This window comes from Nesoenas mayeri (genome assembly GCF_963082525.1).
Source record: "Nesoenas mayeri genome assembly, chromosome: Z".
In the NCBI taxonomy this organism is placed as follows: Eukaryota; Metazoa; Chordata; class Aves; order Columbiformes; family Columbidae; genus Nesoenas; species Nesoenas mayeri.
The window spans coordinates 54,989,082-55,013,620 of record NC_137542.1 but is presented as its reverse complement, the minus strand read 5'-3'; the positions used below and the strand labels follow the sequence as shown (position 1 = coordinate 55,013,620).

Genomic DNA, 24,539 nt, shown 5'->3' with positions numbered 1-24,539 from the left:
CGTGATATGCTGCTTCACTGCTTATTCTGTTGAGGAATACATAGCAAATCAGCCATGGTCTTTTTATCAGCTAAGTATTCCCACAAGGCCAATCTGAAATTGATTAACTTTAAGCTTGTAATCTTGTAATTATACCTCAAATGCTGAATCCACAAATTTTAAAACTTTTTTTTTTCTGCAAAGTAGCAGGTACTTTATTTAGTGGAGAATTTTCCTAAATTACAGCTTAAATATTAGACCAACTGTAGTAATCAGTCTTTGGTTTAAATGTTTCTGAAAATTCAGCTTGGTGTCACAGTTAAAGTAGGTATGACATCTGGATGGAATGAGATTTCACTATAGAGGGATGTACAGGAATTGTACCTATGGTTCCTTTTATGGTAAACTTTTGTTTGCATTTGTTTTAATAGTAAGAAAAATCAGTATGCACTGCTTTCTGTGTTTGGAAAGGTGAATACAAACATACCTTTATGCCATGGGCTTGTGATATATTTGAGTTTCTTCAACTGTCTGGATATGTACAGCTCAGTTCACTTAAGTTTGTTTATGCTTTTTGAAAACGGGAGTTCAGATGTGCCATAAGCAAATTCTGAAACTATTCCTATAATGAACAGGACAGTTTTGCATTGGGTTTGTACTAGGAAAAATGTGCTTCTGAAATGATGAGGAAAATTTGATTGACTCAAGTTTAATATTCACAGTGCAGATAAGCCAAGGTCATAAAGTGAGTAAAGTTTTACTAGGCACCACATTTTAGTTGGCCAAAATCACAACCTGTACCACAGTTTCTCATAGTCAGGAGTTTTGACTTCAGTTAAGAACTGTGACTTACACAGATTCTGGAGAAATTGACCCTTTTGTGTAATAACCAGAAAGATTTTTATAATGATTATGCAATTTTTCTCTACTTCATGTATGCATATTGATGTTTTTTTTTTGTTTTAAAGATGATGTATCTGGGCTCAGGCTTATGCTGTGTTGGTGCCCTGGCTGGTCTATCCACCCAAGGAACAGCTCGTCTTGGAAATGCCTTGGGTATGATTGGTGTTGCAGGAGGATTAGCAGCGACTCTTGGAGCCCTTAAACCCTCACCTGAATTGTTGGCACAGATGTCAGGTGCAATGGCACTTGGTGGTACCATAGGTATGTGTATGATACTATAAGCTAACAATACATGCTCTATATGTGCATTTGTGCAAGCTGCATATTTTATAGCTGACAGGTAAATTGACTAACTTACATTTATGGCTTGTATGTATTATTCTGTAAATACGTGAAGAGAGAATCATAAGTTCTAGGGCTTTTATTAATGCATCAGGATGTGGCTAAGAATGGAGGAGACTGGTGGAAAAGTAGGAGCACATCATCACTATTAGGGAGACTGGGTATGCAGAGGTGAATGAACCTGCCCAACTTCATGCTTCTGTCCAGTGCCTGACGGAACACTGCCAAATTCCCTTTTTCACACTGTGCTTTCATCACAGAAAATGTTGAATTTCTCACTATTTAGTGAAGTTTCTAAGAACATTGTATGTTTTAATCTTCTCTCTAATTTCTATCATATCCTCTTTGCACAAAATACACATACAATTTCAGTTAAATGCCATAGCAATTTCTAGGGTAGAACAAATTTTTCCAGGCATGTGTGTGCATTGTGCACTGAGCCATGATACATCAATTTCTACCTGCACATATTGGTTGTGTTGTGTAAGATTTCCCTTCTGTCTTCAATTCTCAATAGGTTTGACGATTGCCAAACGCATCCAGATTACAGATCTGCCTCAGCTAGTGGCTGCTTTCCATAGTTTGGTTGGTTTGGCTGCTGTGCTCACCTGTGTAGCAGAATACATGATTGAATATCCTCACTTTGCTACTGATCCAGCTGCAAACCTCACCAAGATTGTGGCGTACCTCGGCACGTACATCGGTGGAGTGACTTTCAGTGGCTCTCTTGTGGCTTATGGAAAACTACAAGGTGAGACCTTCTGTTCAGAATTAAGTATTTGTTAAAGGTTTGGGTTTTTTTCTTTTTTCCTCCTGGGGCTTAGCTCTGCCTTTACGCTGCTGTGTAACTGGAAAGACACCTTGTATTTTGCATCAGGTGAAAATTTATATGTTTAATTATAATGAATGTACTTTTTTTATTTTTAGTTCTGTTTAATTTGTGTACAACTTTAGTTATGAAAGGTTTGTTTTCAGTGCTTGGACATACTACTGCTATTAATTATCAAGTCATGTAAGCATCTCACAGTTCATCTTGTCTAGAAGTAAGTGGTGTTTTAGTGTTGTTAAGACACTACCTGACACTGTTTCTGTAATTGGTTTTCTTGAACATATATGATTACGATTTTATACTCCTGAGCAGACATTTTAATTGAAACTCTGGTGTTGCTAGACTTAGTGAGCACTGCTGATATTTGTGGGATTTTGTTCTTGACATTGCAGGCTTCATTTAGGTAGGTATTGTAGTTTGCAGTATCAGTAAAGACTGCCTCACTTTAAACCTTTCAGTTCAGCATCTGTTTACCTACTGTGCAACCTCCATGCTCCAGACCTCTTGCTGTTTTAGTAAATATGCTGTCTAAATTAAATAATAATTCCCAATCCTTATGCATCTGAAGGTTTTCTTATTGCATTTATTTTTGGTTTTGTAAGCACACAGCTTTTAGGAGACTGAAATAATACCTGTACTAAGAGGTTCCAGCTAAGAGCTTCCTATTACTAATCCTGTTATTAGCTTTGCCATAGTTCCTCTGGGAAACATCTGTTTGCTTTCTTCAGTGTTTATGAGACCAGCCATTGAAGGAGGAAGCATGACATGGATGGAAAGCTGTCTTCTCTAATAATCTTTTGAAGGATTTGTCAGTAGTATGTATTTCTGATATATTTCTGCTAAGTAGTTACTCATTTATTTCTTCTTGGTTATTTTTTTTTTCTCTTCTCCATCTTATCTCCTCAGTGATTTGTGCGCATGTCCTTGGTGAGCTTCACTGCCTGTTACAGCCCGCCCTCCTGTTTTTATTTTTTCCTCCCTTGCATTTTCATATCAGCATGATCTGAAATAGTGAGCTTATGTAGACTATTGAACTAGAAGTAGCAGGTCACACACTTTGACTCCTAGTCCTGAAGCCATCAGTTCATGCTGTCCATTGAATTCAGCTGAAATTAAATGAGACACTTGATAAGTAATTACTTACACCAAAAGTAACTGATAAACTTGCATTATTTTTACTCTTTGCTGTGTTGTTTGGAGAGAAAAAAAAAAAAGGAAAAAGCCTAGGGTGAAAATAAATGTGTTGTCTTTTTAAACTGAATCACACAAATACCGAACCCTCTTTTCCCCTCAAGTCTCTGCCAATGTGAGAAGCTGTGTGAAGTCTGTGTGACTGAAAGTCTTGGTGATATTAAAGCATTTGAAAGCAGGACTGTTTATATTTGGAGTTATCTGCATAGGCATATTTTTCTAAGCACAGAGCTTTTGAGGGACTGTGATAATACCTGTACTAAGAAGTTCCAGCTGAAAGCTTCCTATTATAGTGTCCTACACAACATGCAAAGGCTTGGGGCCGGAATGAAATAAGGTGTTTATTTTTTTTTCTTAAGAAAAACTTTTCAAGAGGAGAAGAGATTTTTGTACTTATTCTAATGCCCTTCAGTGAGCTTATGAAGTAAAATGAGTTTAAATATGAGTATTTGAGAGTTTAAACATGAGTATCCAGAGTAAGTTTAAATTTGTTGGCAATACTGAGTCAGTACAAGGTCTCAGATTCAACTAACTTGTGTTATCTTCTGCCCCTTTTTCTTTTTAAAATTTTTCTTTTGCTGAGGTATTTGATCTTCTCTGAAGGCAAGAAACAGGCTCTCCTACATGTATGTGTCTGTCTCTGAATATGCATTTGATTGCAGGTATCCTAAATTCTGCACCACTGCTGTTGCCTGGCCGACATGCATTGAATGCAGGATTGCTGGCTGCCAGCGCTGGTGGAATGATTCCGTACATGCTCGATCCGAGTTACACTACGGGAATTACTTGCTTAGGTTCTGTGTCAGCTCTCTCAGCCATAATGGTAAGTTGGAGAATTGTAGTGGGTGGAACAAATTAAACAAGCAGTTTGTTCCTCAGCCTTGCAAGTTCACTCTTAATGATTGTATTTTACCATCCCAAGTCACAATCGTTCCAGTGCCTGTATGCTAATTTGCAGTAGCAAGTAGCAACTAACTTCCCTAAATCTGTAAAACCAGAGCTGTTCCAGAGAACAGGCATGCACGTATGTAATTACTTTTTGCAGCTGTGACTTATTGGAGCCTTTTTATATGACAAACTGGTATTTTAAAAGACTATTTGGAAAGGTTATCCTTAAAATAAAGAGCTCTAGATCTACAGGTTATTGTGGTGACTTAGTGAGATTATCCCAATGTGTAACTTCCCCCATTCACTCACACAAGCTGTTGCAATATTTACCCTGGATATTACCATGCTGTAAACTGAGTCTTATAAAGTCTGCTCAGTATGAATCCTTTAATGGTATGAACAGTTCCTTGGAGCTGTAGGATACTTTTGCAGGTAAAAATATGAGACTAAGCCCAGGATGAGGACAGTGGAGTGACTTTGTCCTCTCTCAAAAGGTGGAATTGGTAAGTCAAATTTGCAGGCCACAGCTTGTTGTCTCCTACATTGAATATACTTGAATAGGTTATTAAGTAACTTGATATTTATTTTCAGTGCTGGAGGCAGACTGTCTTCTCTGTGTGTTCTCCTTAGTTGTAGCTTATACTGAAATATTTTATTTCCTTTTCCAGGGTGTCACTTTAACAGCAGCTATTGGAGGTGCTGACATGCCTGTAGTTATTACTGTCCTGAACAGTTATTCGGGATGGGCTTTGTGTGCTGAGGGCTTCCTACTGAACAACAACTTGCTGACCATTGTTGGAGCACTCATTGGCTCATCTGGGGCCATCCTATCATACATCATGTGTGTGGTAAGAAGCTGGCAGAAGTTGTGCTTGTTTTCAAAGTAATGAGAAACCTAATTCAGCATGTTTGCTAGCAAGATAAGCAATTGGAAGACCAAACTACTAGGGGTTTGAAGACTAGAAAATTCTTGATTGAAGCTGTTGGACTAGATGTCAGTCATCTCTCTTCTGTTTGGGAAGATGCATACTTAAAAACTGAGCCTATGCATTGACTTGGGCACTTGAGGTTTGAATCTGGGCTTAAAAGAGATATGATTACTTGTGTTCAGATGTGGGTTTTGTTTTTTTTTTTTTTAGTCATATCACTCTGCAGTGTTGTTAAATTTAAGCTGAATTTAAAATTTATCAGCAGGAGATACTATTAAGTAGTGAGTTCCTTTAAAAAAAAGTTTGGTTCGATTAGAGAGTAATTTAAATTTTGTTTTCTGGAAGAAAAGTGTGCTTTCTTCGGAGCAGATACTTTAAAGTACCACGAGGTGGCAGCAGGCTTGCGTTAATGTGCTGCTGATCCTGATGTCTGTCAGCTGAAACTTCAGCGTCAACTTTGCGTGTAAATCGTACTGCATTATTAGTAATGGTCTCCTTTTCTCTAGAACATGTGTACAAAAGTCTCTTGTTTTCCTGTGTCTCTCTCTTTTTTGTTTTCAAAGATGGAGAGGTAATGACTTAAAACTGTTCACAGTGCAACAGCTGCCAACCTTGTAATTCTCTGTTGTGTAAATCTATTTCCCTTCTGCTCTTATTCTTGTATGATCAGTGTCACTGTTCTCCTCTCCTGATGTTTTCCTATGATCAGCTCTGGCTGTCTTCTTTCACTTCGTCTCTGCTGATAAATAGTGTTGTTACCATGTTAGGAGTATTCAGCATCGTCCGTTTTCATCTCTCTTGAGGAGAAATTTCAGAAAAGCTTAAAAAAGTATTTTTGTGCAGCTTCCTAGAGATGAGTTAAAATGAACAATATCAGATATGAATTTTAAAGAATCTTGTTGTTTCTTGAACATTTTGTGTCTCCTTATCAAAAGGAAATGGGATTATGTGGCTCATAGGATATCTTTTTATCTGTAGATGTGTAAACATACATATTTGTATGTAGTCAGGAATTTAGTCCGTAACAGTAGAAAGATTATGCTTATAGGCAGCGCAGATATGGGAAGTATGTTCTTTTAAAGATCAAATTCATGTAGGTCTTGGTGAAAATATGATCTGTTGGGTACGTATTTACCAGTAGGCATAATCACTCTATACCTTCATTTTGCTTTTACTGTCCCCTTCCTTTTTTAAAAATTTATTTTATTGCTAGCTCCTCTCAGAACTCACAGAAAGTTTTAGAATACTTGCATCTGCTGGCTGGAGGAACTAGAGTGAACAGAAAGCCTGGGCAAAATAGTTATGCAGTGTCAGAATGGCTTTCTTCTACGTATTTCTGAAATTTCAGGAAGTTTAGCTTTTGAGGTAGTGCTCTAGAAATCTTGCGCTGGTTTACGTAAGCTTAGACAATTGAAGTTGATCAGCCAGTAAAATTAAAATTATATTTTATAATTTCTGCACTATAACCAGAATAACTTGTTTGTAGCCCGTAATTTTTTTTTTTCTACTTTACCTTCTTTAATGGAAACCATTAGTTTAAAAAGTATTTGTTATAATCAGGGGATTTAGTATCATTGTCTTGAGCATTTCTAAAGAGTTTCAATAAACTCTGCTTTAGGCTCTTGCAACTTGTTCTAATGAAGCGACAGTTCCCTTTCCCCCTCCCCATATGACTTCCATCCAAAGCAGTGTATTTATTGTTGTTTGTGGAAACATCTTAATTGTTGAAACCTTCTTTTTACAAGGTTTTTGCAACATTTTTTGTGACAAAACTGTAGCTTAGTCATCCAAGGCCTATCCAGGTAATCTCTTCAAACTTGAATTAATAAAGTTGGCCAGCGTATTCAGGTGACCACTTAGTTTTTATCTGCTTGATTTTCCACCCATTCTTCTTGTGTGCCTATTAGTAGGGTGAGTTAAGGGCAAATAATTTAACTTCGAAACAAAAAAGTGAAGATCTGTACTGTTCACTCATCCTGTAAACTGTGGCTTCTTTTAAAACACTTACCACAATGTGTCTTCAGAACTCTTGATTGTATTAGCATGTCCTTTTGTCTTTTTTTCTTTTTTTCCAGAGTGAATACTTGGTGATTGCAACTGTAGTATTAGAATCATTATGTGCGCAGATGGGGAAAATGCTTCCGGTTGAAGAGAAACCATTAATTGGGGTGATGAGACAGACCAAGAGAAGGGACAGTTTGTGTTAGTCTTGCATGTGGTATGCTGTCTCATCATCCGTACTAGGCACGCAGTTTCTGTGGGCACAGTGGAAGGACTTGGAGTTCTCAGGGATCAAGAGTTTGGTTTTCCGTGGGCTGTGAGCTCCTGGCCAGTATCACCTGTGTACACACAGCAGAAAGAGCTTTTTCCTGATAGCTGGAGTAACTGTAAATAGTGAACCATGCACTTTATTCATATATGCTTGTGGTCTGTGGTGGCACAGAAGGTGAAAGAGGCTATAGAAGAGTTTCCACACTGTTCTTGTACTGAGTAGATCTTAGCTGTATTGGTTACTTGTTGCTTGATGAGGTCTTGGCTCATTTTGAAGCCTTTCGTAGCCGTCCCTTTTTTTGCCAGACTTTCCTTGTCTCTCTGGTGCAGAGCCAGGCAAAGGTGCTTTGATCTCATGCATGCTTTGTGTGGATTCTCAGATTTCTAATAATATTTGAACTTCTTCCCTTGGCCTGGTCTTAGTACTGTCTTTTGGTTTCAGCATGTGTGGAAAGTGCTTTGCTGCTTGTGAGCTTAGCATGCACAGCATGTGAAAAGGACATTTTTCTATCTGAAGTGTCTTACCTGATGCTTAACTGCTGGAAGATACTGAGCAGTCTGTTTTCCTGTTTGAAGGTTTAGTATTGTGATACGTGTGAAAGGCAGTGTGTTCGTAGAGGATATGAACTACTGCACACCGCAGACTGTAGAAAGATGCTGATTTCACTGCATTTGTGCGCCTTCCTTACAGTGTCTGAAACAGTGATGATTTTTAAGGATAAACAAGAGCTCTTTTAACATCTTCATTGTGCTTGCTTGCTAGATGATGCATTTCACAGAATGGCATATCTTCTCAGGCTATAGCAAAAAACCCATGGAGTTGGAAGATTTAAAATGTCAGTGGAAAATGGACACTTGGAAGCATACTTTCGTGTGGGTGTTTCCTCTCACTTGTATGTGTGCCTCTCCAGATCGATTCTTAAATTTTGCTGTGGTTTCTGAACTAGCACAGCAGATGTATGACACATATGTTTAATTAAAGAAGTAATTTATCCTGTTCCTTTCCTGCTTCTAAAGTTTTGTTTACTGCAGTTACAAGTTTTGCCTGCTTTCAGATAATGCTTTGGGACCACACTCACAAGGAGACATGCCAGTGAAAGCATTTAGCCAGTGGCTTTTCCTGGCTGTGTATCTACAGAGCTGAATTTTCAGGATGCATTCTCCTCTTAAAGCTCCTAGTTTCAGATCTCTTGTTCCCCTTTGGTACTCATCCAGTAAGTTAATGGCCCCCTTCAGTTCATTACAGTTTGTTTTGAGTTAGCATTCCTTTAATTTTGTGTGGCTACTTAGCTTTGTTGTGGTTTTTCCTGTCTTCATGCTGTAGGAGCTTTGCTTCTGTACTACCTGTAAGAGCTGCATGGTTTCCATGTTGCCATATAGTAGTTCTGTGCTTATGTGTTGAATTTCTCAAGAACTTGAGAAAATACCTTGCAAAAATTGTGTGTGTGTATATATATACACATATATATATGCATGTTAAAAAAACTCTGTCATCAAATACACATTCTTTTATATACCCCCTTTTAAGAACAAAAAGAGAGCATTATTTGCTATTTGTGTTGTTTTGTTCTTGGTGTTGGAGAAATGCTGATGCTCTCTCATACATGTGTAATATAATGTGTTAGAAGCTGATGTTTGGCTATTGTTGTCAATCTGAGTCTGTTTTAAGGAGCCAGTTTTAAGAAATTTTGAGTTGTAAGCAGGCAGAACAAGCAGATAAGGACTGTTGTCAGGAAGGCTTTAATATTTTCTCAAGTTTTCTTTGCGGACATCTATCCTTTATTTTTGGATTTCATCTTTAGCTGATCAAAAATCTCTTGTCTTTCAGGCTATGAACCGTTCCCTTGCAAATGTGATTTTAGGGGGCTATGGCACCACATCAACAGCTGGTGGGAAGCCCATGGAAATCACTGGAACACACACAGAAATCAATGTGGACAATGCAATTGAAATGATAAAGGAAGCCAATAGTATTATTATTACTCCAGGTAAGACACTCTTGACTCAGACAGCAAGATGTTCAGAAGATGCGTTAGTAAAACATGACAACCAAAAAAACCCAACAAGCCAAACGAAAAATGTAGCCTATCTTGGAGTTGCAACATAACAGCATTATGTGAAATGTTGACTGGGTCTGTGGGATCTATTTTTGTTTCCAGGTTAGTCAGCATTCCTCTGTGTAGAGATGCGTATGCCACTTTATTTGTCCTTGTGTGTGTTTCTTCAAACTTGGTCCAATTTATTTAGATTTTCAACTCTTCAGGGCAAAGACTGTCTCTTATAAATTACATTTACAGTTAATTTTGTGTACAGCTGTTGTGGTGTGAGTTTCTAAGCACTACCAAAGTACCAGTTATACCAATAACAAAATGTCTGTTGGGTTACTGAGAGGATTTTGTTTATGCTTCTCATCTACTTGCATAATCCTGTGTTGTTTTATTTAAAAAGGCAGAAAAACATAGAAAACTTAGTTTGTACTTTAATTCCAGTATTTATTGTATACTAAAAGCCCTGTAAACTGAAATCCTCACTTGTGTGAAGCTGGTGAGGGGCAGCTGAGGGAACTGGACCTGTTTAGCCTGAAAAAAAAAAAATGAGGGGAGACCGTATCACTGTCTACAACTACCTGAAAGGAGGTTGTAGCATGGGGGGTGTTGGTCTCTTCTCCCAAGTAACAAGCAATAGGATGCCAGGAAATGGCCTCAAGTTGTTCCAAGGAAGGCTTAGACTGGATATTAGGAACAATTTCTTCATGGAAAGGGTTGTCGGGCATTGGAACAGGCTGCCCAGGGAAGTGGTGGAATCACCATCCTTGGAGGTGTTTAAAAGACTTACAGATGAGGTTCTTAGGGACATGTTTTAGAGGTGGACTTGGCAGTGTTAGGTTAACAGTCGGACTTGATGATCTTAAAGGTCTTTTCCAACCTAAATGATATTATGATTCTATTATGTTTGCTGTAGGCTCATATGATTCAACCCTATTAGGAGAGGTCAGGTAGGGAATAGCTCCAGACTTGTTTTCCTTCAACTGAATGGCACAACTGTTAAGATTATTTTCACACTGGAATGGGAAGAGTGCTAAAAAATAGAGTTCTCTTTCAATTTGTTTCAGCTTAAATGAAATAATCAGTGAGGTATACATAATACATACATAATACATAATTTTTTTGTTTAATTATGAGAACTTCTGTTTGTGTGGAAGGTACACTTACTGTCTGTAACTGTTCTATATGCACTGAAACAGAAAAGGAGCTTAAAGTTTGGAAATTCTTTCAGGTTATGGTTTGTGTGCAGCAAAAGCCCAGTACCCCATAGCTGATCTGGTGAAGATGTTAAGAGAACAAGGGAAAAATGTCAGGTGAGTACTTTCCTTGATGAGAAGTGTTACAAGTTTTTGATTTTTCTTTTGTTTTTGTTTTGTTTTCATCCATTTCATTAAAATCCCTTTACAAGTCTTTTTTTAGGTTTAATTTTTTTTTTCAGCAGTCACTATTATGCTGGGCTCTTTCTCAAAGATACTAGCTGGAAGAATGTTCTAGTCTTACTAACCTGTAGCTGAATATCTAGAAGTTTCATGCTTTAGTATAAAAGATCCTTTATTCCCTTACATGCTTCTTGGTTTTTTTGAAGTAGCCTCAGCAGCTGGAGAAAAAATTTTTGTTGTTTTTTGTTTGTTTGTTTGTTTGTTTTTGGTTTTGTTTGGTATCATGCTGAAGTTCAGTTAGAAAGAATGGCTTTAAAATTTAATATTTCTTTATTGTAGTAACAATTTTTTTTTTAAGGGTAAGTTAGCTCCTTTAGATACATACACTCTGCCTTTGGATATCATGATATTTTTCTATGAAACAAGCAGTGGAGCTTTTTGTAAAATAAAACTTTAAGGTAGCTTTTTGTATTGTGTTCAAGAGAATAGTTAGCTGTCTTTTCTGAAGGTGTAGGTTGGAGAGCTGGTGAAAACATCCACTTTGTGGATATAAGTTACTGTGAGGAGTGATCACAACAGCTGACTTCATTGCAGGGAGAATAGCTTTTCTTTATGCTTGTAGTTTGTGGGTAGATAGCACAGGCCTAACTTAAGTGCTTATATTGCCTCCTAGAGAAACCTGCATTAAGGAGGACTATTTATTAGGCTAAAATAGCTTCAATATTTTTTTTACGTCCTAATTTCCTAAGGAATTGGGCGCATCTCCTTGGGGAATAGTTAAAGGCCTGCAGTGGGAATAGTTGAGACCTCTTGCTCAAACCAGAGAGTCAACTCGAGCAGGTTGCTTAGGATCTTGTCCAGTTGGGTTTTAAAAATTTAGTCTCCAGAGATGACAACTTGACAGCCTGTCTGGGAAATCTGTTCCAATGTTCAGTCACCCTTAGAGTAAACCAGGTTTTTCCTGTATTTCAGTTTATGACCGTTGCCTCTTGCCTGTTCACTGCATCCTACTGGGAAGAACTTGGCTCTGTCTTCTTTATTCCCCTCCATCAGTATTTATACACTGTGATAAGATTCCCTTGAGCCTTCTGTTCTGCAGGCTGAAGAATCCCAGCTCTCAGCCTCTCCTCTTGTAACAGACATTCCAATCCATTAAGCAACTTAAACCTACTCCTGCTGGGTTCCTGTAAGTTTTTGCTATTGGAAGCAGGGGTGCTATCAGAGTTTTTTTGAGTGCTGCAGGGAAAGATTATTGGAGTGCACCTGGCCAGTCCCATGGATTTATGCTGCTGGAGTGCTGCTCCCGAAAGCAGAGATGATTCTTAGGTGCCTCAAGTCCTTCCGTTCTTCAATTTTTCATAGACCTTATAGATGTAGAAAGTACCAGAATGCTAACATGCCTCCTTTGCTGATTGTTTGGAAAATTGTTTTCTGCTTATGGGAACTTAAAAATATTAAGTTAGTCAAGTCTTGGTTTTCATTTGAAAGTAGATATTTGGACAGATGCTGACTAGCCAGACCCATTCTCTGGTTGCCATGTGCTTATTTCAGTTAGATGGTGACTTTCCTTTGGAATCAGTACTCTAGCAATTACTGGTTTTTGGGTTTGTTTTTCTTCTTCCACTATTTTTCCAAGCTTATTGAAAAATCACATAAGTTTTTGTAGTGTTTTACAGCATGTATTGTGATGGATAACAGCATCGTTGTTGTAGGTTTAGCAGCAATTACATCTTTGTGTTTACCCAGAATACTGCAGTTTTGCGTATAAAATTACCTTCTAGATGTCTTTTTCACGCATATGTAAGAAACGAGGGCATGTGCTGGTGCATCTGCTTCCTCTAACTGTTCTCTTCACACTTTATTTCTCTACGTTCAGCAAAATCTCTGTGTGTGTCCTAATTGAATTAAAATTTTTGAAGACCTGTCAGTTGTGCAACAAAAGAACCTTTCTTGGCTAATGTAGTGAGCATGTCATGAGCTTCTGGCTTTCCTTTCAGTGCTTCTGTGGGGGAAAGCTTTATTTTTTTATCAACCTTGGTGAAACAAAAATTTGTTGTTTTTGCCTTTTATGTTGGCTTTGTGGGGGAGAAACGTGAATGTGTCCTTAAAATAACTGTTTTATACTTGAAATGAGTCAATTTCAGGAAGGGATCACTGTAGTGATTACCTAGCATTTTAATGAAATAAATCTGTATTTACAGTTTGTGGTAATTCAGGCCTTTCATCACTCTGTGGAGCTCCCACGGTGTTCATTGAGTGCAGCTGCTGTCCCTCTGGTTTTAGTAGGCCTGGAGTGCCTCGGGACCCTGGTGCGCTCACCATCCAGATGTAGTGACACTCTCACACATCCGCTGTGGAGGCATGCCAGCATGGACATATGATTGTCATCAATTTGCAATGCCCATACCATGCCAAGAAAAATTGTGTCTGTCATACAGTCTTTTTTTGGTTCATGGCTCACAATTGATCCAGAGGAGCGATTGTTTTCATTTACTTTGCCTGTAGCCATAACAGTCTCAGTGAAGAGCACAGATTATATAACACGATGCGTAACCTTTGACTAAGGTTTAAATTCGGAAATACGGGACAGTATGGAAACTTCAGACTGTTTTAGTTATTAAATTGCATAGCTAACGTCATCACTTAGTTGAGATGGTCTTGCAGCAGATCACATCTTTAATGCATTAGTAGGATCACACAGAAAGCTGAATATTGCTGAGCCTTCACTATAGTTTTCCCATCTTATGGATGGGTAAAAAACCCAAAACTTTTCATAGACTAAATCCTGTAGTCCACAGAATCCTTTGGCTGTGGAGAGGAAATGCCTGTTCTACAACCGGTGCCGTATTTCTGTAAAGTTACAACTGAGTAAATTGTTGAAAGTTCCCACCTTACCAAAGTTCTTCAGCTACATGCTGTGTTGTTTGTAGGCCTCCAGTTGTGGAATTCTGATGTCTTCTGTATCATTAAATTATTTTGTATAGTAATTCTGTATATAGATATAGAATTATTCTGTAGTATAGTACAGTTAAAAACTGTATACATTCTTACATGTACATGGGTAGTTGATACTATCCCTGTCTGTCTAAGCTTTTTCCACAGTATGACTTTCCGAAGACTTTTTCTATGAATATGTTTTGTTTTCCTGCATAGTAAGAAATTCTTGATAAGAAAACTGTATTGCAGGGTGAAAGGACTCTTAAAATGGTGCTTTGTATAGACTTTCTAAATCTAACTAATAATTAAATATGGTGCTTTCTGATGACCCTCATAGTTGAGAGAAAAGCAGATTACCTGTTTAACAGGCCTTCAAATTAGTTGCCAATATGTTAGTGTTTGGGTTTTTTTTTGAACTTGATTTTTATAGGTGGCTGTCTTGAAGGACTTAGTTTTTTGTCTTCTCATGCTGGATAGTCTAATTACTTTTCAGCACACAGAAACATGGGTTTCTTATACTTTGGAAAATATGATAGCATGAACTTAGTGTTGGATCCACATTTTACGGTTTTGATTGTTACCTCTCTGGCTGAGCTCTAGCCAAATGTGTTTAGGGTTCTGTTGTGTTCTCCGTTGTTCTAATTGCTTGTGAGTAATAGAACATGCAGATGGGTACCACTTCCACGTGTATCTACAAATTAATAAATAAAATTGATTAACTTCAGTTGTTCAGTTATATGAATTTACAGTCATTATTTGTTGGTCTACAAGAAAATCTGCAAGAATTTTAAAGGATGAGGTGTTAAGATGCTGTCCCAACCAGTCTTAACATTGTATAGCTCAGGCATGCATAAGATGGAAATTACTGTCACTGCTGAATGGCAGCATAAGAATAATGTGTGTTGGTGCAAGTTTCTAGGAAGCTGATGTATGCTCACTAGGAGGACACCAAGTGTGTGAGTTCTCAGTTTGTTTCTTATGGTCAAATTAACGGGGTGGGTTCTGAATTATTAATGCTGCACACAAAGAGACAAATGGGGTCCAACAGATTTATCAGCTCAAGACCTGTATTGGTGTAGTTAGAGAGAACGAGCAAACATTGCTGTACCTGATGGGCAAGGATTCAGCTACAGCTGTATGCTTCTGGGGTTGTATTGTAGGCGTGCCGTGGGTTCCATATGGGTCAGCTCAGTTCTGGGTGACCTTACTAGGTCAGTCGTGATGCTTTGTGGATACAGGCAGGCTCTTATTCCCTGCACTTGGGCTCTTCAAAGGGTTATTGCATTGAGCTAAGCTCTATGCTGTGTATTTGGATCTTGCCCCTGTTATGATAAACCATAGTGGTTGGAAATAGGGAGCCAGTACCAACCCTAACTTAAGTATGCTTAATTTAACTACTTTGATTCATTTTAAATTTAACTGGCCTGACCCCAGCAGAGCCACTGACCTTAGTCCATGCTGAAGTACTCTTTCTGGGCACATGTTTTTTTTGCCTCTGGCATGACACCAGGCCTAAACTAGCTAAGCTAGCTCTGTCCTTTGATTCTAATAATCTACATAGTAATCCGTAAGTGTGATGGGAGCACTATACTGTCATACAAGATATGCTGTGCTTGCAGCTGTTCTTATATGGTAGGATTCAAGCTGTGGAATATCTCAGTGGTGCACTTCTCAGTTCATCTAGGCGGTGGTGTTTTTTATATTTTCTTTCTCTCCTGTTACATTGAATAACAGATTGTTGTTTGTACTGGAAACAGAGGTGGAGAGGTGTGAAAACATGAATAAAGTGAATGGAGCAGAGGGAAGAGGAGGTGAGGCAAAACCCTTGGGCAAATTATTCTCTGTGTATATAGCCCCTAAAGTGTTGAGAAAGCTAAATTAGGCACTGGCCAGATGTTACTTACTTACATCACTCTATCCAGCTTTGGCATAATGAGAGGAATCCTATCTTTACATGGATGAAGTGATCTTGAAACACTTCTGCATTGGGTTAGGTAGGTGCTAGCTCTTTCAGTATTGATTACAAGAACGTTATCTAGCCAGTTGTAATAAAGATAGATGCTGACTTTATGAACTGTATAAAAAGTAATTTCTATTCTGGGATTTTTCAGTAATTTTTCATGCAATAGTTGTCTTTTTCATACTACTATGATTAACTTCATACTACTTTAAATAACTTTCCCTCCCACCCCCAAACTTAAGTGCTTTCTGTGCTGAAAGTGCTGTCCTAGATATGATGCGTAGGTCAGGAGTTTTAGATGTTTAGTCTAAATTTAAAACAAAGTGTTGTTCTCTTTGTATTGCAAAAAAAGGTTTAAAGTATGAACTCATTTTGCAGGGTACTGTGTTGCCTTTCTAAAGCTAAGAAGTATCTGAAAGAGATTGATTGAAAAGGCTGAATATTGTGGCCTGGTACTCAATGCTGTTTAAGTGTGAAGTGTTAGTAGCAAGGTGTGTCCTCACTTTATTGTATCTGACAACTGGAGGTGATAAGCTTCATGTTACATGATCAAGATCAGGAGGAAAAATTCCTGCTGAATTCTTTGTTTCAGTGAACTACCAGAATAATGTTTCAAGTCAAACACAGCATGATGATGAATCTTTGTTATGGGTACAGTATATGTAGACCGAAAACTTAATGTCATATAAACAGAAATTCAGAAAAAGTGAGAGTTAGGCTTGATTTAAAAACAAATCAACCAACTTAAAGGAGTTATTGCATAACTGATATTAAAAGCATATAAAAGAAACTTGGCAATTTTTCACTTTAAAACATTTTTACAATAAAACATGTCTCTATTGTAAAATAATTTGTGTTTGAATTTTTGAATAAGAATGAGATTTGTATTTTGAACATCTAGGGGAGCATATGTGACAATGTTTCTGCCATAATGCACATGGCATTGAGGAACTGCTGCTGTTGTGGGTCAGGAGCAAGATACATGGCTTTTATGAGACATGTTGTGAACCGTCAAGGATTTTAGCTATCTCTTTTTCATGCTTACTTGAATTCTGCTGTCTATTGGACAGGCTAATTTCACTCCAGATATGTGTAGATCTTACCTTGTGAAATAATGCAAGCCTTAGAGAAGTACACATTTCTAATGATTCTTTTTGACACACTTGCACATCTAGTTTCAAGAGGTACTGGCAGGCTACTGTCATATTTGGTTAACAGGCTCTTAAAAGCAGACTTCAATATTTGTCCAAAAAGCTTTTGTATAAGCAGCTTTCTCAAACTTTGTGAATACGCAGTATGTGGTTTCACACAGTCTGTCAGAAGTCTAACTACTGATCGTTCATGCCATAACTCTTCCTGAATAAAGATAATTTGTCCCTTTCTTTTCTTCTTTCTTTGCGTCTTGCCAGGAATGATGAAGTCAAAGGTGAAATTCATTTTCTTGGCAGCTTCAATTTTGGCTTTCCAGCCCTTGAAATAAGATTGTATGTGTATATAGTATTTAATAGAAACCTCATGAGTATTTTGTTTTGTGTATTGCCAAAGCAGCTTTGGTCACAAAGATGCTCAAATAATTTTATTAGAAACAAAAGAGAATTTTGTTGGAAAATCTATTTTCACTGCCAGAGGAGTGATGGGTTTTCTCAAGTGTACTTCAGAATAAGAGTTCTACTGTACTGTAAGTGATTGAATTTGGTACACTTCAGCACTAGCTGCAGTACTACACATGGCTTATATTACTGAGTGAGTGGTGTAAAACGTAAACTGTTAATATTTTGTCCTGTAACTTCGCTCTCCTTTTTTCTGATTCGAGATATTATCCTTTGTGACAGGATCCAAAATGTTTACTAGATGAATACAATATATTTTCTTAGTTTCTTTAAAAGTGTTCCTTTTAAAGCTAGCTTTTGTCCTGCTGTTTGACCAAGAGCTTAAAACTGTAGTGTATCTGGTATTACGTGGATTAATCATGTGTCCTTAATTTTGTTGCTGGAGTTCCAATTGTCTCATCTTTGCATTGTCTTAATGTTGTCTTGCTGATGGAGCGCTTAGTTGCCCTTTTAAGGATGTATTTGTACACTGTTAAATTCACAAGTGATCTGTGTTTTGATTGGACTGTGACTTGTGGACCATCAGTGTTAGCCACTTCCATCACAGCAGAATAGAAAATTGAAATACGTGACAGTCTGTCTGTCATGTCAAGTTGATTTATCAGTCTTTCCCTCCTTTCTGAAGAAGCCTGAATTGTTTCTATTGCATTCCTGACTCACTTGGATTGCTGCTCAGAAATTTCTGTTCAGAAACCCAAGAATTTACAGTTTTCTTCTGGATATTTTCTGTCTCTTCCAAAGTACATGTAGGCTTCCTTATTAAACAAGAGAAATTAACTTCAGCTATATATACACTGTTCATCTGAGGCATTTCTGGTGTGCTTTAGTCAGCGTTACATTTGGTGGTTGCTCCAGAGCTGGAAAGACAAAAAAATGCACAGGACAATAGACCTTGACACACTTAGTTTATTCAAGGCCAGTAAATGCGCAGAAGAGTACCATCCACCCACAAGAATTAGAGTTTTTTCTGTCCAAAATAAGTCTTCGGGAGTTGCAGCTAAACCTGTTCAACATCTCCATTCTGAATTTTATAAGGTTATTACTCTTGCAGAACTGCCTGTGTGCCTTAACAGCTCCCACTGCCACCCTGTGTGTTTGCCTGAATTTTAGTAACTCATAAGCAGTGCATTTTCTGTAAGTTGGTTTTGAGAAGTTCTGAAAACAATTCTTAAATTTTTGTGGTTGAACTGGTACAGCTTCTTCACTCTCCTCCACCTTCTCACTCCCCCCTTTTTTTTTTTATTTTTTCCTCCTGAGATCAAACATGAGACAAAGGGGGCATGTTAACTTAATTCAGCAAAGCATTGTTTTGTGCTTGAAGGAGGGTCCCTCTTAATTTTTCTCTTGGCGTGTTAGACTGTGATAACCATGCATAGTCTAGAGATACCCGAGCCAATGAGATCATTTGCCAAGGGCATTTCTGGGTCTGGGAGTGGGTTTACTTCAGGAAGTCTTTTGACCTTTTCATAAAGAGTGTTATATTGTGGCCGGTTCATTTACTCTGTAGTGCTCTCACTTTTAAATTGTACGCAGGGCCTGTAGAGCATAATAATGTGGGGGGTGGTTTTGCAGTGAAAAGGCTTATTCATAAAAAAAAACCAAAACAAAACATAAAGGTGGACTCAAATGCTTGGTGTATGTGATATTGATCAGGCTGACAAAATGGTAAAATAGTCCTATTACTTTCAAAAGTAATTTAAACAAAGCTTGTTGGTATAAGCTATTGCTTGATGGAAAATTTACTTTGTCGGTCCGTCTTACAGTGATATGTTCCTAGGCACTTCTGGCCATGAGTACCTTCTATGCTGTCACTATAAGTGTCCAGCAGGCTCTCCAAAGCCAATTTGCAGGTGCAACAACTTTCTGAAAGCTTTCTTGTGATGGAAAGCTTGAAAATGTATTCTTAGCGTCCTTAGTTTTACTGGGAAGTGATCATATTTTTTGCATACCAGTTGTGTCAGTCATACTTTTAAGTTTGCAGAAAAGGAACAGCTGCTGTCCAGGTGAAGAGTCGAATCTATGGGCCTTGTTCCTTGCAGTGTTGGAAAAGTAATTACGATATTGTTAAGGTTTAACCATTTCATTTAATTAATTCACATGTGCTTATACTTAAGAACTTCTCAGCCTTGTAGGTCATGGGTGGCAATTTCGCTGTATAAAACAGAGTGACCTGTACTTATTAATGTGGTTGAACTTTCTTTCCTGTTAGGTTTGGTATTCACCCTGTGGCTGGCCGTATGCCTGGTCAGCTGAATGTACTCCTAGCAGAGGCTGGTGTTCCCTATGATATTGTACTGGAAATGGATGAGATCAATGAAGACTTCCCAGGTTAGCATGTGAGCTATAACGTTCCAGTAGATTGGATTTGATCTTGTAAATTTTTATTTTATTCTGGTTTTATATCGCACAAGGATTTAAAAAATAGAGAATCTCAGGCCATTGTATTCAGTTTCTCTTTGTGCCTGTTGCGATACCACTGTACAGAAGCGGAGGTCTTTCACTTGCAACCTGAGTTCTCTCCCACCTGATAGCAAGTAATCACAGAGGAATACAAGAAATAGCCTGACTCAGAAGCAGAAAACTGAGAAGCAGAGAGTACAGACAGGTAAAGCAAAGGGAAATATTGAATGCAGGATTATAGAAGAGTAGATATTGAAGTGAGATTAAATCGGTCTCTGAAACTTGTTTCCTCCAGAACTAAGAGAGAACAGGTTTTTTTTGTGATGTGTGTGTATTTGTTTTTTGTTTTGTTTTTAGTTCCTTGTAAGTGTGAAATGAATGACAAATGCTGTGTCTTTCGTATTACTGTTACTGCTCTGTACAGGAAAACTACTGTTGATTCTTTAGGTCAGGTGCTGTGGGTAACTTGACCCTGTCATGTCTTGCAAACCACTATGGTATTGTGCAGGCAACTTTTTGCTTTCTTACATTGCTTTCTTTTATTTAAAAATCAGAAAGTTGCTGGTGAAAGGTGTTTGGAAAGAATATTCAAAGCAAATGGCAGGCACGAAGAAATTTGAAAGTGATGATACTATGTGTGTATGAAACCACATTTAAGTATCAAAGGATTTAATTTTTTGTGGTCTAAAGCGTCCCTTGGAATGAGGTTGGGGATAACTGCAGTTTGCTGGAGGTAGTTTGTAGCACACTTTGTCTCTCACCTATAACTTACCTGATAAGTTTCTGAAATATTTGTGAGTGAAGGCCTCATAAATGTTTGTATAAAGCATTATTACCATAAAGGATTCTTTTGCCTCTGAAGACCAGATTTAGCACAAAAATGAGCACCAGCCTCAGTGTTCAAGTTTCAGATAATTTTTCATCAGTTTTATTTTCTTTGTCTTGCTGCAGAAACTGACTTGGTCCTTGTAATTGGTGCAAATGATACCGTTAATTCAGCAGCTCAGGAAGATCCGAACTCTATCATAGCTGGAATGCCAGTTCTTGAGGTCTGGAAGTCCAAACAGGTGAGATTAACAGAGCTGTCTCAACACCTACGTTGGGTGGCATGTTTTTAAAAACATAGTTTGTAGCATAGGCTAACAAGATTCTCCTACTTCTCTGGTTTCCATGAAGCTTTTCTGCAACTTGTCCAACAAAACAATCACTACTTTACAACTGTGATGCACTCTTCATGATTTTATAGTCATCCACAAGTGCTTTAGTGAGACTAGTGATGACTGCAGTAGAAAAGACTGATGAAAATGCTTCTACTGAAATTAGTATAAATGCTCACATCTGCAGCCCTGAAGCATTTTTGTACAAATACCTGCTTTTTAAAGTTTATAGGAAGTTTGATTGGCAACTATAATATTGAAGTGGAAATAACAAAAAATTAATTTTATGCTTAAATTAAAAAACAAACCAAAAAAAGCGAACATCTCCCCCTCCATACCAAAAAGTGAGTGGCTAGGTTGGGTATAGAGAGCTTAGTCTGTCCAGATTGAACTGACAGTTCAGTTACTGGTTTTACTCTTTGAAAGCAACATCGTCTGATCTATAGTATGTATACTTGAGTTTCCTTAATGTGACATCTTTGATCTCTTGTTCTGAACCCACTCATAGCCTCAGCAATTTTGTGCATTAGTTGTTCAAGTACTCAGGGTCATAGGCACATACATTTATCAGTGTTTTGTGAAGAGCTGTGTGTTGCAATTTGATAAATAAACATGGACTTCGTTAAGGTTGATAAAGCTTCATGGTTTCTCTGCTGAAGGTGCCATGGTTAACTAATTTGACATTTAATAGCTAAGACTGGCAGAAATTTATTTCAAGATTTTTTTTTTAATCCCATATATGAAGTAATACAGAATGATAGTCTAGGGAAGCACCAGAGAACGTTGCACCAACTGTTGATGTGAACATTGATCTGAATTGTGTTGCTGTCAGGGTTCTTAATATATTTAAAAAATGAAAAAGCTTCAAAAAGTTTCTATGTTAAAATCATCAGTGCCCATCTTGCTTTGTCTTTATTACATGGAATAAAGTGTGTAGTGTCCACAGTCTCTTCATCCGACATGTAGTATTGTGTTTAGCAATAATATGTTTCTGAAACTGATCCAGATATGAATTTGTTTGCTGTATTAAAATTTGAGATACAGTTCTGTAGCAGTGAACATCCTGTTTTGGTCAGGGGTCTTTCTTCTCCCTGTATGTGTGGAGGTTTGTTTTGTGTTTTCTTTGTTTGAGGGGTTTGGTAGTTAGTTTTTGCTGTTTCAATCATGAATTCTTTATGTGCAGGTCATTGTAATGAAGAGATCTTTGGGAGTTGGTTATGCTGCGGTGGACAATCCCATCTTCTACAAACCCAATACTGCCATGTTATTGGGTGATGCGAAGAAGACTTGTGATGCCCTGCAGGCCAAAGTCAGGGAATCATATCAGAGCTAAATACTGATTTATATTCCACTTGTGATTGTGACTACAGTTTTGTCACAGAGGTGATGGAAAACAAAGAGATAGAAGAGTTTCTTACTGTCACAATGCAGCCAGCATTTGGAGAAGACTGCATTGACTCCTAGGAGATCTAGTTCAGGAATGTAGGCTTTTATGAAAAGATGGACACATTAGCCCTTGAAACTAAATCTCCCATGAGGCAATGCATTAAAGAACAAAAATGTGCTTTTTAAGGTTAGCGTGGAGCTGTTAGAAGCAGACACTAACAGCTCCTGTTCATCTTTCAGTAGTTATTGGCTTCTTCCTCTTAACTGTACTTCTGTCATAGACATTCACTAAAAAATACTGTGCCAAAATTGTATTCTCTCTTATCAAAGCTGTTCTTTAGCCAATGTGGACAAAACAACTATTTATTTCATCAAAATTTAAAGCAAAATTACAAACAGATGCAAGCAGATGCAAATAGATGCTTACATGATTTGAGATTCTAAACACAATATTCAGTTTATTTTGTGGATTGTAGGGATGCCGTGAATCAGAAACATTTTAGGAAACTTGATTTTCTTTAAAATACAGTTCTACTTTTTTGTAGTGCTCACATTATGTATAATGTAACACAGGATTTCAGGGACCTACCAAGTGATCTTCAAGCCTGACAAGGAAATGTACAATTACTTGCACTGCTTAAGTGTTTTGAGCAGCTGCTAAGTTCTCCATCTTCTCCAGTTGTTGTCTTTTTAAGTGTCTTAGGAAAAATATGGTCCAGTTCTGCAGAGGCAGAACATCTGGTGTACCTGATCTGTTCACAGAATTTGGGCCACAGTGTTTCAGTTCATGTTCACTTAGACTTTTAACTGTATTTGCTACTTTAAAATTTAGTGATGCTTTCTTAATTAACATTTTTGTGATGCTGGAAAAGGCACTTTTGAACATATTTAAGATGCTGGAGTCTATTAGAGTTTTTCTAAATAAATAAGCTATTGTTTGGATAGCACAGACACATACCAAATTTAAAATCCAGTGTTTTGATTATTTGACTTCTTCCTAATCTAATTAAAGGCACTGTTAAATTCTCATAATAAGTTCAGCAAGGAATTAAATTATGACATAGATTGCTGTTTTGTTTTCCTTAAGTGTACTTGAGTGGAACTCAAATATTTGCCCACTAAAATGAATTTATCATTTTTCCATAATGATGTAGCAACTGTCCGTGGTGACAAAGGGTAAACAGAAATAGCTGTGTTTGCATTAGAAAGCATTCATATCTGGGGATAACAAACTATTATGAAGTAAGCCTTGAAATTAATCCATTTTGATTGCTAGAACAAACATTTTTTATTATAGCATGTATAGAGACCTCATAAAACATAGTATTTCTACTTAGCTACCTCTGTTTTTATCTGAAGATCACTTAAAAAATCACTTAAAACACAGGCTTTGAACAGGTAATGCATTAAGAAATATAACGATGTATGAAAGAAGTGACCCTTCTTGGAAATTTCTTTAATGTAATTTGAAATAAAAATTATAATGTAAGCATTAATATGTTGTACGCTGCAGGAAAAGACTTGTAATTGAATTTTAATTTGAAACATTGCGGCAGCTATATTTGAATTTAGCATATATAGCCTCTTAATTTTGTTTCATTCAACTTTTCATTTATGTCTGCAAAAATTAAGTGGGAAAGGGAGAAGGTGAAATACAAGGAAATAGTCTTCTATCTCTCTCCCTCCCACCTAAGCAAAAAGGGGATTTGAAGGGATTTAACATCCCAAAGCATTAATTTTTGTCTTGTCAAACTTGAAGTATCTAAGTGCGGTATGTCTCTGCTTATAAGTAGCTATTAGAAGACTTAGCTTTTCTTAAAGAAAACACAATGGGGCAGGGGTAATAAATTTTTTTTCTTCATATTTGGAAAAAACCCTATACTGTTACATTGCATCAGAGTTACCCATGTTATCTTTGAAACTGTGCTTTATTATGGAGCATCAGGTAACTGTTGAAGTGCTAATAAAAAGTCAAATATTTTTCTTTATGCATCACTGTCTCTTCTCTCCTGTTGTGTTTCCTGAGGAGGTAAGTCTGAAATTATTTCTGTGAGTTAGAAGATCAAAATGCCACCCTAAGGTTCTTAAGATTGAACAATGTAGTGAAAAAGAATCATAGTGAGCTATGCGTTTTTTTCTTTTATTTGCATGTTCTCTAAAATGCTCATTCTAGGTATGACTGATGTCACCTGACTTAAGCATCTTCACTATGAGCTTTTGGGAGAAGTTGATCCCAATATGTGTTTTCTTTTTGACTTTTAAAAAATAAAAAAAAAAAGTCTGTGAGAAGTAACTTGGCTTAAGTAGTTCATTTTCCATTGGCTAAGCTGCAA

The 24,539-nt window shown here is 37.4% G+C and overlaps 1 protein-coding gene across 1 annotated transcript in view; it reads left to right on the top strand.

Annotated features, from left to right (window-relative positions):
* NNT (nicotinamide nucleotide transhydrogenase) overlaps positions 1-22,169 on the top strand; it is a 41,407-nt gene extending 19,238 nt beyond the window's left edge. The window contains exons 13-21 of the mRNA XM_080362483.1: positions 948-1,143; positions 1,742-1,975; positions 3,907-4,067; positions 4,801-4,980; positions 9,161-9,320; positions 10,609-10,690; positions 19,473-19,591; positions 20,615-20,730; positions 22,004-22,169. Of these exons, the coding sequence (XP_080218609.1) occupies positions 948-1,143; positions 1,742-1,975; positions 3,907-4,067; positions 4,801-4,980; positions 9,161-9,320; positions 10,609-10,690; positions 19,473-19,591; positions 20,615-20,730; positions 22,004-22,153 (1,398 nt within the window). The 3' untranslated portion in view covers positions 22,154-22,169. The remainder of the gene's footprint in view (positions 1-947; positions 1,144-1,741; positions 1,976-3,906; positions 4,068-4,800; positions 4,981-9,160; positions 9,321-10,608; positions 10,691-19,472; positions 19,592-20,614; positions 20,731-22,003) is intronic.
* The last annotated feature ends 2,370 nt before the right edge of the window (positions 22,170-24,539 follow it).